The sequence below is a fragment of the Oncorhynchus keta genome, unplaced genomic scaffold (genome assembly GCF_023373465.1).
Source record: "Oncorhynchus keta strain PuntledgeMale-10-30-2019 unplaced genomic scaffold, Oket_V2 Un_contig_1319_pilon_pilon, whole genome shotgun sequence".
NCBI classification, from domain to species: Eukaryota; Metazoa; Chordata; class Actinopteri; order Salmoniformes; family Salmonidae; genus Oncorhynchus; species Oncorhynchus keta.
Window position 1 is genome coordinate 487,175 of NW_026278147.1, and position 12,665 is coordinate 499,839.

A 12,665-nucleotide genomic window follows, 5' to 3' on the forward strand; every position below is an offset into this window, starting at 1 on the left:
AGTGGGGAAGAAATAACCCTGTTCTCATCTGTTAGTGATGAAGAATAACCCTGTTCTAAACTAGTGGTTAGTAATGAAGAATAAACCTGTTATAATCTAGTGGTTAGTGATGAAGAATAACCCTGTTATAATCTAGTGGTTAATGAGGAAGAAATAACCCTGTTCTAATCTAGTGGTTAGTGATGAAGTATTAACCCTGTTCTAATCTAGTGGTTAGTGATGAAGAATAACCCTGTTCTAATCTATTGGTTAGTGATGAAGAATAACCCTGTTCTAATCTAGTGGTTAGTGATGAAGAAATAACCCTGTTCTAATCTTGTGGTTAGTGATGAAGAATAACCCTGTTCTAATCTTGTGGTTAGTGATGAAGTAATAACCCTGTTCTAATCTAGTGGTTAGTGATGAAGAAATAACCCTGTTCTAATCTTGTGGTTAGTGAGGAAGAAATAACCCTGTTCTAATCTAGTGGTTATTGAGGAAGAATAACCCTGTTCTAATCTAGTGGTTAGTGATGAAGAAATAACCCTGTTCTAATCTAGTGGTTAGTGGGGAAGAAATAACCCTGTTCTCATCTGTTAGTGATGAAGAATAACCCTGTTCTAAACTAGTGGTTAGTAATGAAGAATAAACCTGTTATAATCTAGTGGTTAGTGATGAAGAATAACCCTGTTATAATCTAGTGGTTAATGAGGAAGAAATAACCCTGTTCTAATCTAGTGGTTAGTGATGAAGAATAACCCTGTTCTAATCTAGTGGTTAGTGATGAAGAATAAACCTGTTCTAATCTAGTGGTTAGTGATGAAGAAATAACCCTGTTCTAATGTAGTGGTGAGTGATGAAGAAATAACCCTGTTCTAATCTAGTGGTTAGTGATGAAGAAATAACCCTGTTCTAATCTAGTGGTTAGTGATGAAGAAAAAATCCTGTTCTAATCTGGTAGTGATCAAGAATAACCCTGTTCTAATCTAGTGGTTAGTGATGAAGAAATAACCCTGTTCTAATCTAGTGGTTAGTGATGAAGAATAACCCTGTTCTAATCTAGTGGTTAGTGATCAATAATAACCCTGTTCTAATCTAGTGGTTAGTGATCCAAGAATAACCCTGTTCTAATCTAGTGGTTAGTGATGAAGTAATAACCCTGTTCTAATCTAGTGGTTAGTGATCAAGAATAACCCTGTTCTAATCTAGTGGTTAGTGATGAAGTAATAACCCTGTTCTAATCTAGTGGTTAGTGATGAAGTATCAACCCTGTTCTAATCTAGTGGTTAGTGATCAAGAATAACCCTGTTCTAATCTTGTGGTTAGTGATGAAGTAATAACCCTGTTCTAATCTAGTGGTTAGTGATGAAGAATAACCCTGTTCTAATGTAGTGGTTAGTGATGAAGAAATAACCCTGGTCTAATCTAGTGGTTAGTGATCAAGAAATAACCCTGTTCTAATCTAGTGGTTAGTAATGAAGAAATAACCCTGTTCTAATCTAGTGGTTAGTGATCAAGAAATAACCCTGTTCTAATCTAGTGGTTAGTGATGAAGAAATAACCCTGTTCTAATGTAGTGGTTAGTGATCCAAGAATAACCCTGTTCTAATCTAGTGGTTAGTGATGAAGAAATAACCCTGTTCTAATCTAGTGGTTAGTAATGAAGAAATAACCCTGTTCTAATCTAGTGGTTAGTGATCAAGAATAACCCTGTTCTAATCTCGTGGTTAGTGAGGAAGAATAACCCTGTTCTAATCTAGTGGTTAGTGATCAAGAATAACCCTGTTCTAATCTAGTGGTTAGTGATGAAGAATAACGCTGTTCTAATCTAGTGGTTAGTGATGAAGTAATAACCCTGTTCTAATCTAGTGGTTAGTGAGGAAGTAATAACCCTGTTCTAATCTAGTGGTTAGTAATGAAGAAATAACCCTGTTCTAATCTAGTGGTTAGTGATGAAGAATAACCCTGTTCTAATCTAGTGGTTAGTAATGAAGAATAACCCTGTTCTAATCTAGTGGTTAGTGATGAAGAAATAACCCTGTTCTAATCTAGTGGTTAGTGATGAAGTAATAACCCTGTTCTAATCTAGTGGTTAGTGATGAAGTAATAACCCTGTTCTAATCTAGTGGTTAGTGATGAAGAATAACCCTGTTCTAATCTGTTAGTGAGGAAGAAATAACCCTGTTCTAATCTAGTGGTTAGTGATGAAGAAATAACCCTGTTCTAATCTAGTGGTTAGTGATGAAGTAATAACCCTGTTCTAATCTAGTGGTTAGTGATGAAGTAATAACCCTGTTCTAATCTAGTGGTTAGTGATGAAGAATAACCCTGTTCTAATCTAGTGGTTAGTGATGAAGAATAACCCTGTTCTAATCTAGTGGTTAGTGATCAAGAATAACCCTGTTCCAGCCCTGTGTTCCAGTGTGTCTGGGGGAGTTTGCATCCTCTTGTTAGGTGTATTGACAATGTCCAGACACATAAATGGCTTACATTATTGATATCAAAGTCTTCAAACGTCAGTCTGATGTCATCAGGGCTGGTTTAAGGGGAACTAAAACCGCATCCTAAATTACCAGGTACCTTTTGGGTTTATAGATCACTTGAAATCAGTAATAAAAAGTGATATGTCTTGATTGAAATTGTTTAAATTAAAATCCTTGAAAAATACTGAGTTTGTGTGTCTGGAACTACTAACTATGTAGCCTAATAATAATGTAGCCTGATCGAAATAACCGCACAGGAATGCAATTGGCCTATGAAGCACATGTTGCTCCATTCAGAACCAGTGGCATTTTGGAGTCCTCTGGAAGTAAACTGATAGATGACAGGCATAACGCGCCTCGCTGACCCCAGATGAGCTGTTTAGCTCTCTCATACATTTTCAAATGTGTTTGATTGATCTAAAATACTGTAGTACAAAACGCATGAATGTTTCTTTGAATCAGTCGAATCCAGCTAGTGGCACAGGGTGTGAATCCTGTGCGACCTTGTAATCCCGCGTCCGCTAAAGATCACTTTGACGTTCCACTACTAAACAGAACAGCTCCCCCGCCTGTGTTTGTAGGACCACCTTCTCGGTTTCGTCACATCATGCCTTCATATATGAAGGGTTCGAACAAGGTTGAACTAAATTAGAGTAACAGGAGGCAGCGGAGAGAGACCCGACAGCAGAGCAGTAGAATCATGAAGGCACTGAGTGTCCTACACCGGGCTGCAAACACCCTGCTCAGCCATCCCGGGGACCGGGGAACTCTACTGACAAGGTGTGGGATAAGCGGCGCCTCGACGTTAAATAACAAGGTAGTGTTGTTACGTTACAGTCTCGTCATTATTCAGTACTTGGTTGATATAATGTATCGATATAATAACGTTATAGCGGTGTAATGATGCAAGATCGTTTTGGGGTTTCGAAGTTTTTAATTCAACTGGCCTCTGAATATATATGTGGTCTGTAGGTTACAATAACTAAACGTTTGCGCATTCGGCGCATTTGACAAATACAAATTAATTTGATTTGATTGGTCGGGTATTTTTATTTTACCTTTATTTAACTAGGCAAGTCAGTAAGAACAAATTCTTATTTACAATGACGGCCTACCGGGGAACAGGGGGTTAACTGCCTTGTTTAGGGGCAGAACGACAGATTTGTACCTTGTCAGCTCGTGGATTCGAGTAAAGGGGGCTTTACTGTTCTTAGGTTGTGGGATGACTTTTGCTTCCCTCCAAGCCTGGGGCAACACACTTTCTAGTAGGCTTAAATTGAAAATATGGCAAATAGAAGTGACATTATTGTCTGCTATTATCCTCAGTAATTTTCCATCAAAGTTGTCAGACCCCGGTGGCTTGTCATTGTTGATAGACAACAATACTTTTTTCACTTCTTCCACACTCACTTTAGGGAATTCAAAATGACAAATTTGCTAATCTTGCCAATGAAAAAATCATTAAAGACTTTGGCAATATACCTCACCACACCACTACATATCCACAGCACCTCACCACACCACTATATATCCACAGCACCTCACCACACCACTATATATCCACAGTACACCACCACACCACTACATATCCACAGCACCTCACCACATCACTATATATCCACAGTACACCACCACACCACTACATATCCACAGCACCTCACCACACCACTATATATCCACAGCACCTCACCACACCACTATATATCCACAGTACACCACCACACCACTACATATCCACAGCACCGCACCACACCACTATATATCCACAGTACACCACCACACAACTATATATCCACAGTACATCACCACACCACTATATATCCACAGTACACCACCACACCACTACATATCCACAGTACACCACCACACCACTACATATCCACAGCACACCACCACACCACTATATATCCACAGTACACCACCACACCACTACATATCCACAGCACACCACCACACCACTATATATACACAGTACACCACCACACCACTACATATCCACACCACTACATATCCACAGTAAACCACTACATATCCACACCACTACATATCCACAGTACACCACTACATATCCACAGTACACCACCACACCACTACATATCCACATCACTACATATCCACAGTACACCACCACACCACTATATATCCACAGTACACCAGCACACCACTACATATCCACAGCACACCACCACACCACTACATATCCACAGTACACCAGCACACCACTAGATATCCACAGTACACCACTACATATCCACACCACTACATATCCACAGTACACCACCACACCACCACATATCCACAGTATCACACCACTACATATCCACAGTATCACACCACTACATATCTACATCACCACTACATATCCACAGTACATCACCACACCACTACATATCCACACCACTACATATCCACACCACTACATATCCACATCACCACATCACTAGATATCCACAGTACCACACCACACCACTACATATATACATCACCACAACACTACATATCCACAACACCACACCACTACATATTCACAGTACCTCACCACACCACTACATATCCACAGCACCTCACCACACCACTATATATCCACAGTACCTCACCACACCACTACATATCCACACCACTAAATCAAATCAAATCAAATCCAATACCAGTGGTGTGGTGTGGTGATGTGAATATGTAGTGGTGATGTACTGTGGATATGTAGTGGTGTGGTGGTGCAAATATGTAGTGGTGATGTACTGTGGATATATAGTGGTGTGGTGTTGTGGATATGTAGTGGTGTGGTGATGTAGATATGTAGTGGTGTGGTGATGCAAATATGTAGTGGTGAGGTACTGTGGATATATAGTGGTGTGGTGCTGTGGATATGTAGTGATGTGGTGAGGTACTGTGGATATGTAGTGGTCTGGTGAGGTACTGTGGATATATAGTGGTGTGGTACTGTGGATATGTTGTGGTGTGGTGATGTGGATATGTAGTGGTGTGGATATGTAGTGGTGTGGTGATGTGGATATGTAGTGGTGAGGTACTGTGGATATGTAGTGGTGTGGTGATTTAGATATGTAGTGGTGTGGTGATGTAGATATGTAGTGGTGTGGTGCTGTGGATATGGTGTGGTGTGGTAAGGTACTGTGGATATATAGTGGTGTGGTGATTTAGATATATAGTGGTGTGGTGATGTAGATATGTAGTGGTGTGGTGATGTAAATATGTAGTGGTGTGGTGCTGTGGATATGTAGTGGTGTGGTGATGTAAATATGTAGTGGTGTGGTGATGTAGATATGTAGTGGTGTGGTGATGTAAATATGTAGTGGTGTGGTGCTGTGGATATGTAGTGATGTGGTGAGGTACTGTGGATATATAGTGGTGTGGTGATGTACTGTAGATATGTAGTGGTGTGGTGATGTAGATATTTATTGGTGTGGTGAGGTATTGTGGATATGTAGTGGTGTGGTGATGTGGATATGTAGTGGTGAGGTACTGTGGATATGTAGTGGTGTGGTGAGGTACTATGGATATGTAGTGGTGTGGTGATGTACTGTGGATATGTAGTGGTGTGGTGATGTACTATGGATATGTAGTGGTGTGGTGATGTGGATATGTTGTGGTGAGGTACTGTGGATATGTAGTGGTGTGGTGATTTAGATATGTAGTGGTGTGGTGCTGTGGATATGTAGTGGTGTGGTACTGTGGATATGTTGTGGTGAGGTACTGTGGATATGTAGTGGTGTGGTGATTTAGATATGTAGTGGTGTGGTGCTGTGGATATGTAGTGGTGTGGTGAGGTACTGTGGATATGTAGTGGTGAGGTACTGTGGATATGTAATGGTGTGGTGATGTAGATATGTAGTGGTGTGGTGCTGTGGATATGTAGTGGTGTGGTAAGGTACTGTGGATATATAGTGGGGTGGTGATGTACTGTGGATATGTAGTGGTGTGGTGTTGTGGATATGTAGTGGTGTGGTGTTGTGGATATGTAGTGGTGTGGTGTTGTGGATATGTAGTGGTGTGGTGCTGTGGATATGTAGTGGTGTGGTGATGTAGATATGTAGTGGTGAGGTACTGTGGATATATAGTGGTGTGGTGCTGTGGATATGTAGTGATGTGGTGAGGTACTGTGGATATATAGTGGTGTGGTGATGTACTGTGGATATGTAGTGGTGTGGTGTTGTGGATATGTAGTGGTGTGGTGATGTGGATATGTAGTGGTGTGGTAAGGTACTGTGGATATATAGTGGTGTGGTAAGGTACTGTGGATATGTAGTGGTGTGGTGCTGTGGATATGTATTGGTGTGGTGATGTAGATATGTTGTGGTTTGGTGATGTGGATATGTAGTGGTGTGGTACTGTGGATATGTAGTGGTGTGGTGATGTAGATATGTAGTGGTGTGGTGCTGTGGATATGTAGTGGTGTGGTAAGGTACTGTGGATATATAGTGGTGTGGTAAGGTACTGTGGATATATAGTGGTGTGGTAAGGTACTGTGGATATGTAGTGGTGTGGTGCTGTGGATATGTATTGGTGTGGTGCTGTTGATATGTAGTGGTGTGGTAAGGTACTGTGGATATATAGTGGTGTGTTAATGTACTGTGGATATGTAGTGGTGTGGTGCTGTGGATATGTAGTGGTGTGGTAAGGTACTGTGGATATATAGTGGTGTGTTAATGTACTGTGGATATATAGTGGTGTGGTGCTGTGGATATGTAGTGATGTGGTGAGGTACTGTGGATATATAGTGGGGTGGTGATGTACTGTGGATATGTAGTGGTGTGGTGATGTAAATATGTAGTGGCGTGATGTAGATATGTAGTGGTTGTGGTGAGATAGATATGTAGTGGTGAGGTACTGTGGATATATAGTGGTGTGGTGCTGTGGATATGTAGTGATGTGGTAGTACTGTGGTGTGGTGATGTACTGTGGATATGTAGTGGTGTGGTGCTGTGGATATGTAGTGGTGTGGTAAGGTACTGTGGATATATAGTGGTGTGGTGATGTACTGTGGATATGTAGTGGTGTGGTGCTGTGGATATGTATTGGTGTGGTGATGTAGATATGTTGTGGTTGTGATGTGGATATGTAGTGGTGTGGTAATGTGGATATGTAGTGGTGTGGTGATGTGGATAAGTAGTGGTGTGGTGGTGTACTGTGGATATGTAGTGGTGTGGTACTGTGGATATGTAGTGGTGTGGTACTGTGGATATGTAGTGGTGTGGTGATGTAGATATGTCGTGGTTTGGTGATGTGGATATGTAGTGGTGTGGTACTGTGGATATGTAGTGGTGTGGTGGTGGATATGTAGTGGTGTGGTAAGGTACTGTGGATATATAGTGGTGTGGTGTACTGTGGATATGTAGTGGTGTGGTGCTGTGGATATGTATTGGTGTGGTGATGTAGATATGTCGTGGTTTGGTGATGTGGATATGTAGTGGTGTGGTACTGTGGATATGTAGTGGTGTGGTGATGTAGATATGTAGTGGTGTGGTGCTGTGGATATGTAGTGGTGTGGTAAGGTACTGTGGATATATAGTGGTGTGGTAAGGTACTGTGGATATATAGTGGTGTGGTAAGGTACTGTGGATATGTAGTGGTGTGGTGCTGTGGATATGTATTGGTGTGGTGCTGTTGATATGTAGTGGTGTGGTAAGGTACTGTGGATATGTAGTGGTGTGGTGCTGTGGATATGTAGTGGTGTGGTAAGGTACTGTGGATATATAGTGGTGAGGTACTGTGGATATGTAGTGGTGTGGTGATTTAGATATGTAGTGGTGTGGTGCTGTGGATATGTAGTGGTGTGGTGAGGTACTGTGGATATGTAGTGGTGAGGTACTGTGGATATGTAATGGTGTGGTGATGTAGATATGTAGTGGTGTGGTGCTGTGGATATGTAGTGGTGTGGTAAGGTACTGTGGATATATAGTGGGGTGGTGATGTACTGTGGATATGTAGTGGTGTGGTGTTGTGGATATGTAGTGGTGTGGTGTTGTGGATATGTAGTGGTGTGGTGTTGTGGATATGTAGTGGTGTGGTGCTGTGGATATGTAGTGGTGTGGTGATGTAGATATGTAGTGGTGAGGTACTGTGGATATATAGTGGTGTGGTGCTGTGGATATGTAGTGATGTGGTGAGGTACTGTGGATATATAGTGGTGTGGTGATGTACTGTGGATATGTAGTGGTGTGGTGTTGTGGATATGTAGTGGTGTGGTGATGTGGATATGTAGTGGTGTGGTAAGGTACTGTGGATATATAGTGGTGTGGTAAGGTACTGTGGATATGTAGTGGTGTGGTGCTGTGGATATGTATTGGTGTGGTGATGTAGATATGTTGTGGTTTGGTGATGTGGATATGTAGTGGTGTGGTACTGTGGATATGTAGTGGTGTGGTGATGTAGATATGTAGTGGTGTGGTGCTGTGGATATGTAGTGGTGTGGTAAGGTACTGTGGATATATAGTGGTGTGGTAAGGTACTGTGGATATATAGTGGTGTGGTAAGGTACTGTGGATATGTAGTGGTGTGGTGCTGTGGATATGTATTGGTGTGGTGCTGTTGATATGTAGTGGTGTGGTAAGGTACTGTGGATATATAGTGGTGTGTTAATGTACTGTGGATATGTAGTGGTGTGGTGCTGTGGATATGTAGTGGTGTGGTAAGGTACTGTGGATATATAGTGGTGTGTTAATGTACTGTGGATATATAGTGGTGTGGTGCTGTGGATATGTAGTGATGTGGTGAGGTACTGTGGATATATAGTGGGGTGGTGATGTACTGTGGATATGTAGTGGTGTGGTGATGTAAATATGTAGTGGCGTGGTGATGTAGATATGTAGTGGTGAGGTACTGTGGATATATAGTGGTGTGGTGCTGTGGATATGTAGTGATGTGGTGAGGTACTGTGGATATATAGTGGTGTGGTGATGTACTGTGGATATGTAGTGGTGTGGTGCTGTGGATATGTAGTGGTGTGGTAAGGTACTGTGGATATATAGTGGTGTGGTGATGTACTGTGGATATGTAGTGGTGTGGTGCTGTGGATATGTATTGGTGTGGTGATGTAGATATGTTGTGGTTTGGTGATGTGGATATGTAGTGGTGTGGTAATGTGGATATGTAGTGGTGTGGTGATGTGGATAAGTAGTGGTGTGGTGGTGTACTGTGGATATGTAGTGGTGTGGTACTGTGGATATGTAGTGGTGTGGTACTGTGGATATGTAGTGGTGTGGTGATGTAGATATGTCGTGGTTTGGTGATGTGGATATGTAGTGGTGTGGTACTGTGGATATGTAGTGGTGTGGTGATGTGGATATGTAGTGGTGTGGTAAGGTACTGTGGATATATAGTGGTGTGGTAAGGTACTGTGGATATGTAGTGGTGTGGTGCTGTGGATATGTATTGGTGTGGTGATGTAGATATGTCGTGGTTTGGTGATGTGGATATGTAGTGGTGTGGTACTGTGGATATGTAGTGGTGTGGTGATGAAGATATGTAGTGGTGTGGTGCTGTGGATATGTAGTGGTGTGGTAAGGTACTGTGGATATATAGTGGTGTGGTAAGGTACTGTGGATATATAGTGGTGTGGTAAGGTACTGTGGATATGTAGTGGTGTGGTGCTGTGGATATGTATTGGTGTGGTGCTGTTGATATGTAGTGGTGTGGTAAGGTACTGTGGATATGTAGTGGTGTGGTGCTGTGGATATGTAGTGGTGTGGTAAGGTACTGTGGATATATAGTGGTGTGTTAATGTACTGTGGATATATAGTGGTGTGGTGCTGTGGATATGTAGTGATGTGGTGAGGTACTGTGGATATATAGTGGGGTGGTGATGTACTGTGGATATGTAGTGGTGTGGTGATGTAAATATGTAGTGGCGTGGTGATGTAGATATGTAGTGGTTGTGGTGAGATAGATATGTAGTGGTGAGGTACTGTGGATATATAGTGGTGTGGTGCTGGGGATATGTAGTGATGTGGTGAGGTACTGTGGATATATAGTGGTGTGGTGATGTACTGTGGATATGTAGTGGTGTGGTTGTGACGGCCCTGAATTTTTCTGAACCGTCTCAGTGCAGCTCCTTCCAATAGGGCGCTTTCCCTTTAATTCCCAATTAAATAGCCAGTATCAGCTGCACGAAAGGGGGTTGTGATGGAGACGTGCATGAGGATGTGTTCAACCCTCAGTTCCGAAGCTTCTCTATTCCGTTTGTTTTGTTGCCGTTAAACGTGTGTTTTGTAGCCTAAGAGAGTTTACCCAGGATCGGATCCACTCTTCGGTCCCTGGACTACACCTCTCCGTTCTTCGTGGCCTTTCTCCGCTGGAGATCTATTGGCGGATTGGATTGTCTGACTGACCGACTGACTACCACCTTTTTGTATACGGTATTTCATTTGTTTGGATGTGATGTATACTGTGATTTGTGTAGTTAGTGGTAGTTGAGGACTTAATTAAGAGTTGATCCGCTTTAAGGTTCTGTGGTAAAGTAATTGTTATATTGATTGTATGTTTAATACTGGGTTTACACTACACGGAATGAACGGACAAACATCGCGTGACAAAAGTCACTTGAGTTCACTGAACTCCTTTACCGGGCAGGACTCTTTTTAGGCCCGAGGTACAGGACATTTCTGGAGGAACCAGAACTCATTGTGATATTATTATATGTGTGTGTGTAATCATTGTTGTTGCTAATACAACCCACGCAACAGAATATAGTTGTTTTTGAAGTTCTTTTCAATGTTTTAAGGGTTTATGAAAAGTTTATTTCCATCCTGACTTTTACATAAGTCCTTTGTATTGGTGTAGACTTGACGGACCAGATGGGACTCATTCCCACCCAAACTAAAAGGAGAAACCAATGTTTTCTCTGGTAGGCACAACCTACCTGGCACCCCTATAAATAATAACCTCAAGTCAAAACCGTTACATAAAAAATGGCACCCCAGATGGGACAGCTCAACATTGAGAACTAACCAAAGCAAATATTTTGTGTGGAATTAAAACAATGGCTTCACCCCAAGATAATGTGCTCATCCATGTCATACCTGTCAATGGGAATACACAGGGCCATTCTGACCATCAAGCTGACAATACAAATCATAATGTGAATGGAGATAATGGAGTTGATTTGGGCCAGAGCCCTGGGAATCTGAATGCTCGGCCTGAGCCACAGGCCACAGGAGGTCTAACCAGTTACTCACTTATTGACATGGATCTGTGTGGAAGTACTGAGCTAGTCCTCCCTCTGACACCCAACCTTCCTCCATTGTCTGGTTTATCTCCAGAGGTTGTAGTCTTACAACTTCAAGGTGACATCCTTGATATTCGTCGGACTCAACAACATCTCCAAACTCTTATCCACCATAAATTCAAATGTCTGAGGGAAGAGCAACAACAGAGTGCCATGGAATTCAGAAACTCACTGAGCACTCTAACCCACATGCTGACAGAGCTCAGTGAGAGTGGAAGACGGGAAATGACTGGTGCCATGGACAGGCAGTTTGACTACCAACGAAACCAACTCACTGCCACTCTCCAATGGCGCCTGCAACATCACCACACTGAGGTCCTCAAGGACGTTAATTCTGTTTTTTCTCCCATGGTTAACACTGTAGACCACTTGCAGACAGAGCTCTCTAATTGTGTTAAAATGTTGGATGACGTGTCTGTGGACATGGCCTCCATTAGGCACAACTCCTTACACAGAGTTTCCCTGGTGTCCACTTCAGTTCAGACCACTGAGGGCCAAGCTGACACCTCTGAACAGCCAAGACCAGGCCATGCTGCAGCCACCCCTTGCAGGATGCAATCCACCATGCATCCTGGTGTTCATTTTCATTGTCCGATAACGCCCTCCCCCTCTACTTCCTCAATCCCTCCTAGCTCGTTTGTTCATGGTGATTTGAGTAGACGTCATGTGGGGGCGATGCCCATTAAATTGCAATTTCCCACCTTTGGGAAAAAAAGATGACAGTCCTGATCCGCTAATGTATCTAGAAAGATGTCGTGACTTTCTTGCCCTCAATCCCCTGGCTGACGAAGAACTCCTTGCCACATTGAGGAATGTGTTGCATGGGACAGCTCGAGACTGGTGGGATGTGGCACGTCTCACCACTACCTCCTGGGCTGACTTTGAGGCCAAGTTTTCCTCTGCATTTCTATCTGAGGACTACACAGATGAATTGGCAGACAGAGTCAGAAATCGAGTACAAG

The 12,665-nt window shown here is 42.5% G+C and overlaps 1 protein-coding gene across 1 annotated transcript in view; it reads left to right on the forward strand.

Moving 5' to 3' along the window:
* Positions 1-2,983: 2,983 nt before the first annotated feature.
* zgc:77375 (uncharacterized protein LOC402927 homolog) overlaps positions 2,984-12,665 on the forward strand; it is a 47,200-nt gene continuing 37,518 nt past the window's right edge. The window contains exon 1 of the mRNA XM_052501292.1: positions 2,984-3,279. Coding sequence (XP_052357252.1) covers positions 3,163-3,279 — 117 coding nt within the window. The 5' untranslated portion in view covers positions 2,984-3,162. The remainder of the gene's footprint in view (positions 3,280-12,665) is intronic.